This window comes from Oreochromis niloticus, linkage group LG2 (genome assembly GCF_001858045.2).
Source record: "Oreochromis niloticus isolate F11D_XX linkage group LG2, O_niloticus_UMD_NMBU, whole genome shotgun sequence".
NCBI lineage: Eukaryota > Metazoa > Chordata > Actinopteri > Cichliformes > Cichlidae > Oreochromis > Oreochromis niloticus.
Genome location: NC_031966.2, coordinates 12485112 through 12492742, shown reverse-complemented (window position 1 = coordinate 12492742; position 7631 = coordinate 12485112). Strand labels below are relative to the sequence as shown.

The window sequence follows — 7631 nt, the reverse complement described above, 5'->3', positions numbered from 1 at the left end:
TTGTCACTACTGAGAGCATGAGACAGTACCTGCACTTCAGTTAAGCATGTAGGTATGGTTAGGAGACCTGCTGAAGTTCAAATTGTTCATCAGAATGGAGAAGAAAGGTGATAACAGAGGTCAGAGGGAAATGGCCGGACTACTTCAAGTTAATAGGAAGGCAGCAGTGCCTTAACCACTTGTTACATCCATGGTATGTAGAAGAGCATCTCTGAATGCACAGCTCATTGAAACTTGAAGCAGTTGGGCTACATCAGCAGCTGATTGGTGGCACGCCAAGTGCCAGTTCTGTCAGCTAAGAACAGGAAACTAAAGCTACAGTTCACACAGTCTGACTAAAATTAGACAATAGAAGATTGGAAAAACACTGCCCGATCTCGATCTTGATTTCTGTTGTAACATTTGCATTGTTGGATCAGAATTTGGTGTAAACAACATGAATGCAAGATCCATCCTGCCTTTTATCAGCAGTTCAGGCTAGTGTTGATGGGCTAATATTGTGCAGGATATTTCCTTGGCACACTTTGGGCCCTTCAGGATTAGCTGAAGATTATTCAAACCACCCCCTACCTGCCTGTTTTTGCTGACCATATCTGTCCCTTTATGATTAGAGTGTACCCATCTTTGCTGCTTCCGGCAGGATAATGCACCATGTAACAAAGCTCAGATAATCTCAAAATAATCTCTTTATCATGATAATGAATTCACTGTACTCAAATGGCCTCCACAGTCAGCAGTCATAATCCAATATAGCACCAATATTGCACCTTTTTAGATGTGCAGACAACAAAACTGCAGCAGCTGTAACATGTGATGGTAACATGTCAAAATGGACCAAAATTTCTGAGGAATGTTTCCAGCACCTTTTTGAATCTATTCCATGAAGAATTAAGGCAGTTCTGAAAGCCCAACCATTATCATGGCAAAGTGTGTAGCTCAGAAGGTAGTGCAAGTCATCTACTTATCAGAAGGTTGGTGGTTCGATCCCTGGCCAAATATCAAATATACCTGGGCAAGATCCTAACCACAAGTTGCTCTCTGATGCATCCATCAGAGTGTGAATGTTAGATAGAAACCATTTAAACATAGAAAAAGGTGCTTCTATGAATGAATGGGAATGAGCCATGTTGTATAAAGAGTAGAAAACAGAGAGTAAAAAAGAGCTATAAAAGAATGAGTCCATTTAATAGATATGTCAGTCCACTGTGTCCATCCTAAAGGGTGTCTCTCCAAAGCTTGAAATGGACAGTTGACTAGCAAGATGTGAGTGGTGAGTGTATATACCCCTGACAAAAAACCCATTGTGAACTTAAATAACAGTCCACTTATGCAGAAATTAGAATGATAATATTCTTATATACCATGGACGCTTCCAGAACCTTAAAAAATTACCAACATAAAATTTTTTAGTCATACTGTTCAACACTAGTTTTACAAAAAATACAATCATTCTTGATTAACTTATATTCAGGTGAGCTGTTTTAAAACCTATAAAAGATAAGCCTGTGATGAACGACTGAAGAAATTCCTTGAATTCGAATGACATTTAAGAGGTTTGAGTGCTTTAAGCCTTCAGTCCAAAATTACTGCTGCCACAACAGATGGGCTCGTCATAGCATCAACCGGGGACTATGCTAGGGAGGTGAGGTGAGGTGCAGGGAATATTTTAACAAGCACTTGCAGCACAGGACAAGGTTGATCAGACAGTTGAGGTGATATTATGTACAGCTGGTTGGCAGACCTAGAGTCAGATGTTTAGCGATGCTGTGTGTAGTAGTGGTAATAAGGTGGGAATTAGATATACTTTTAAATTGCCTTGGAGGATGCCTTCAAGGGATGTCTTCATATGATGCTGCCTGTGGTGTTGAAAATGCCACTACTGCCACAAACTAAAGCTTTCTCCAATCAGAAACATTACCTACAGCTGCACACACTGCTCCGATCTGTGTAATGAGCAACTGATCAATCCATTCAGGCTCTCTTACATTCTATCCCCGGGCTCATTGGTCTGCTCTGTGATGTGTGGAATATCAACTACGCATGTCAACAGAAAGGACTTTAATGAGGTCTGAAAAGCTGTACTGAATAGGAGGGATTACAACAATTCTGGTGACCTATTAGACTTTAATTGTGGTGGTATTTTGCTTGTCTTCGGAAGAAGCCATGTGTAGTTGGATATGAGATTTGAGACCAGGGACTTGAATTTATTGACCTCACCGTGTCAAAACACTGATATTTTAGTTAGGAAAAGAAAAGCTTGTGGTGAAGCTATGCTGAATAAAACCAACCTGTTAGTGATGGCAGGTGGATGAGGAAGGTATGTGGCCTGGCACAATGACAGGGCAGATGGGAAATTTTGGACCAAGACAGTTCTGACCAGAGCAGAGCAGCCTGGGAAGCCAGCTGTTGTTCACAAAGCACTGCCTGCCCTTTACCTCGCGGTGCCCTAACAAATGTAAGCTAATAATCCAATTACTGCCCTAAGTTGTGGGTGCCGTCTTTTTAAAACAAATAAATTTCCGAATTTGCAGGATAAAAAAAAAAAAAAATGACGTGGTGTGAAATTTATCTACACCGTGGTGTGAGATAAGGAGACCACCTGCTACAGACTTATGTGGATTTTTTTTGTTGATTTTTTTTTTCTTGTTTTATGCAAGTGCGTTGAAACTTGCTGAACTGGTGCGTAACTTAATCATAGTCTCACAGACTCACTCAGTAGTGCTTTAAATACAGATACTGAATTAAAAGATGAACATTTATTTATTTTTTTTCACTTAAAATTCTTCTTCCGACATTTAATAAATCCCTGAATTACATGCAGTATTAAGAAGGGAATTTTTAACATGAAAATAATCATGTTATAATTTAAATTGGCTAAGCTGTGTGTATCTATTCTTTTATTCAGTATTAATTTTACAGTATGGGCTTTTTAAAAAAAATCACAAAACATGTTGCTTTTAGCTTGGACACAAGTCACTCACAACAGTAATCATCACGCTTCAGTTCACGTGAATGTGGCGCAAGATTTACCAACGTTTCATAGTTCTCTGCACTTTAAAAAAATAATAACAAGCCAACCCCTCCCCTCCAAAATGATACAGACAGCTATGCCTTCAGAGGTCTTTCAGAGCTCTCTTGCTCAAGAATTCTGCTCAAAGAGTCCATCTCTCTGTACAGTGCACAACTCAGACTATCTAGCTGAGCACCCAGACTGTGTATTGCATGAGAAAGGAAAAAAGTAAGACACTTAAAGTTTTATCTGATGGGAAAATTTCGATTCAAAGGGATGACTACCTAGTAATACCACTGTAAGACTGCACTTCACTTGTAGACAGTGTAGACTTGACTTAACCACACTGTGCTCTAGACTAAACAGGCAGCTACATGAGAGGATGGTGTTTCCCTTTTATTGTATTAACTCATAAAGAAGAACAATTGACAGTTTGTTGATTAGTGTTACCATTTCTGCCGTTGAAATGAAGTGCAGTTTAAAGCTGTACCTTGTCTGTTTTGTTTGTTTGTTTGTTTTGGTGTGTGTGTGTGTGTGGTTCAGTTCTACAAGCACCAACTCTGCTTTAGTAGGAATACTGTAGGAATATAGTCCTGGCTTCCCTACATCAGACTCTGTTCTGGTGGCATCTTGCAACAACCTTATTATGGTATAGCACTGCTAGGGGGTGTCGTCCTATTATTGTAGTAGTTGGAGAGTCTCCTAGGGTGAGTGCAGCAGCAGCCATTACAGCCGAGTATGCTGCTCTCCGTGCATCTGTTTAGAGCAGGGGTCTCCAACTCCAGGCCTCGAGTGCCGGTGTCCTGCAGGTTTTAGATCTCACCCTGTGTCAACACAGCTGAATCAAATGATTAGTTCATTACCAGGCCTCTCGAGAACTTCAAGACATGTGGAGGATGTAATTTGGTCATTTAAATCAGCTGTGATGGATCAAGGACACATCTAAAACCGGCAGGACACCGGCACTCGAAGCCTGGAGTTGCCTACCCCTGGTTTAGAGAGACCTTACCATTGTAACAGGCTGGTACTGGCGAGTACCTGGCGCCGGCAACTACCTAACCCCAGCACATGTATGTACAAACGGGGTAGAGCAGGGGTGGCCAACCAGTCAGAGACCAAGAGCCACTTTTTTTACTGTGTTACCGCAAAGAGCCACATCATACGCATGGGCACACATGAACATCACCCATCCTTTCCTCCCTCTCTCTCACACACACACACGCACAAAAAATACACACATCTCTGCTCAGCCAGATTTATTGTAAATGTCACACACCAACATGATAATGACAGAAATGGACTCCTACAGTACTAAAACCACAGGCCAGTCATTTTCAACAATGAACATTGTGTGCACTGTTTCCCACACACACAAACTCTCAGTTCAACCAAGTCCACAAACAAAAATATAATAATCTACAACAGCATTTTTCTTTTACAATGCATGTTGTTTAGTGGGACTTCTGGCATTCCTTGCCTGGAACAATCCTCTTCAAATCTGGCTTGTATTCCGTTGTTGCCACTCGAAGCAATTCTTTCACATGAGTGTCAGTCAGAACAGATCGATGCTTTGATTTCACATGTTTTAGGGTAGAAAACACAGACTCGCAGACGTATGTTGACCCAAACATTGACAGTATCTTAAGCGCAGCCCGTTTGACATTGGGGTATTTTTCCATTGGCACACTTTTCCAGAACTCAATGGTCCCTTCCCTTAAAGCAGGTTTCAATTGGTCCTCCTCACAAAGATCGATCATCTCCAACTCAGCCGCAGCTTCATCTGTGACTAGCGGGACTTTCAAACAGCCGGTCTCTGCATTAAATGGGTCGACGAGGAACGTAATCTGTGGCCTTTTCAATTGTAGATCATGGAACCGGGTCACAAAGCTTTCGTGCAAGTTTTCAATCAGCGTTGCATATCTGGCTCTTTGCTTACTCAGGGCAGGGCTGGCGACTTGCCCGCTGGCTTTTAGCAGTGTGGGAAAATGCGTTAAATGTACCTTTTGAATATGTGCCTTGAACAGCTTCAGTTTGTTGACAAACGCAAACACACCTTGCACCAGGTCAGGCAGCATTTTTAACTTACCCTGCACGGTCAGGTTCAGTCTGTCCAAGTGACACAGCATGTCGACCAAAAAGGCCAGATCCATAATCCACTTGAGGTCCGAGAGCACGGGACAGTTCTTGTCCTTCTCTTCCATAAACAGTTTCACGGCATCCAAAAGCTCAAAGAAGCGAGAGAGTACCTGGCCTTTTGACAGCCACCTCACAGTGCAGTGCAGCGGCAGGTCACCCGGAAGCCCTTGGTCCAGCTCAGCGATGAGATTCTTAAATTGCCTGTGGTTAAGCGCATGTGTGCGGATATAGTTGACGATTTCCATCACAGGCTTCATGACGTTATCTAAATTCAATGATTTAGACACGAGTTGCTCCATGTGGATGATGCAGTGGAAATTCCAAAAGTCAGGAATAGTTTGGTCAGCTTTGCACAGCCCCACAAGCCCGTTCACAGATCCCATCATGGCTGGTGCTCCATCCGTGGCTATTGCAGTTAATTTCGTTATGGGCAGATTTGCCTTTTCAAATGCAGCCATCATGGTTTCTTTCACATCTATGCCACGGGTTCTGTCTTTTAATGGCACAATATCCAGGAGTTCTTTGATCACACAATCGTTTGACACAGACCGTGCAAATATTGCCAACTGAGGCTTGTCTTGTATATCACAACTCTCATCCAATGCGACACTAAAATACTCACATGCTTCAAGGTCAGAGTGCAACTGTGATTCAATAGCCGTGTTAATGTCCGATATTCTGTGTTCAACAGCGTGGCGGGACAGTTGGACGTCTGATACCATGCGTTTTAATTTGTCGTTTTCAGGAGACAAGATTTCAACAACGTCACTGAGGCATTTTTTAACGAACTCCCCTTCATTGTATGGCTTTTTAGCCCGTGCAATGTTCCAAGCCAGCTGATAGGATGCGAGCGTTATGGTCTCTGACCGCTTCGTAAATTTTTGGAAAAACTGTATCTGCTTTTCTGCCTGACTTTTCAAAGTGGCCAACTCGTGCTTGCGAAGTTCAGTCATTTTGGAAATTCCTGGTCGATGTTAGCATGGAGTGAGCTGAAGTGGCGCTGAAGATTTGAAGCTTTGAAATGTGCTAATGACGTCTGACACATAAGGCAGAATGGCTTGCCATTGCGTTCAACAAAAAAATATAAACTCTCCCACTCTGTTAAAAACGTCCTGTGTTCATCGTCATATTTACTTTTTCTGTGCATTTTTTCCCTGCCATTTTAAGGGCGAACTTGCTCCTACTGGGAAACTTTGCGGTATTTTCATCTCACACACATGCGCATTTGATGAAAATACCGTATTGAACTCAAGCGAAGCGAACGCGCAAATTTTAAAACAACAACACAAAAAAACCCCAAAACACAAACACAAACTTTGATATGAACGTAAGAGCCGCATGAAACCAGGCAAAGAGCCGCATGCGGCTCGAGAGCCGCGGGTTGGCCACCCCTGGGGTAGAGCCATGGAGACCTGGCTTGCATGGTCTTATTGTGTTAACGCCAAATAAAGGTCTTTTGTTCTATTTAACTGACTGGCCTCCGAGTTGTCTGGCTAACCTCCACACCACATGTCCGCTGGACCTGCTAGCCACTCCTTCCTTGCCAGACCCCATTACAGAGTGGCCCCTGAACAGGGACGTTACAATCTGTCTGTAGATGAATTAACAGTTGCTGGGAAGCTTACAAGCAGCTGATAAGGCAAAATGAGGTGCTGATATTTACTCGCTAGCTTGCTTCTTCCTATCTCACCTCTCCAACTGCTCTCTCCACTTTGCTCTGCACTGCCCAATCAGTTATGTTTCAGATTTCAAATCCAGTGCCCACTCGTAAGCAAACTCTACCTTCCTTTAGAAGGGCCTTTGTGGGAGGTAAGAACATCCCAACTTCCAAAACCTCACACCTCAACCAACTTCTTATTGTTGGTTTAATATGGCCCTTTGTCAGTTTCATACTAAATTGCATCCATTAACTAATTGTGTTTTTACCCAGTGAGCTAGTCAAAAAATTCACATTTTAGACTTTCTGATTTTTAGAAGATATTTCTTGTTTTCCTCCTCCACTTGTCAATTAGCTAAATTCATTTGCTATGCTAGGATACCACAGTTTCTCCTGCCACAAGCTCTCACAAATGTCTTTATTCAGAACTGTTAACTTGAGTGCAGTAAGATTATGTAAGAGGTCAAGTTCAAAGCTAAGTTTATAATTAGCAAAAGAGCTTAGAAAAGTTGGAAGAGGAAAATCTGTTTTTCACTTTAGCTCCGACCTTTAAAGCTGTAAGGACAGGAAGCATTTACATACTTTAAATACAGTGAGATTTATTTACATATTTATTTAACACTGACAGAAAAACAGAACAATTTGCATACAGCTGTGATTAAAGGCACTTGTGTTCTTTTATTAGTATTTCTTTTTTTTCAACTCTGGAGTAGTCTTGGTTTTACATTTTATGTCTTAAGATCAAATTTGTAATAACAATAATAATAATAATAATAATAATTATAAGTCACAACCATTTGCCTAAAGCTGGTTCCCCATTTATGCAAG

General features: G+C 41.8%; 1 protein-coding gene across 1 annotated transcript; it reads right to left on the bottom strand.

Annotated features, from left to right (window-relative positions):
- Positions 1 to 4461: 4461 nt before the first annotated feature.
- LOC106098086 (general transcription factor II-I repeat domain-containing protein 2) lies at positions 4462 to 6099 on the bottom strand. The gene has a single exon (XM_013270318.2). It carries the CDS (start codon positions 6097 to 6099, stop codon positions 4462 to 4464), a length of 1638 nt encoding a protein of 545 aa, XP_013125772.2.
- Between the last annotated feature and the right edge of the window lie 1532 nt (positions 6100 to 7631).

Excerpts from the sequence above, each read along its gene's own strand:
- LOC106098086 (XM_013270318.2), bottom strand. The coding sequence starts at position 6,099 with ATGACTGAACTTCGCAAGCACGAGTTGGCCACTTTGAAAAGTCAGGCA.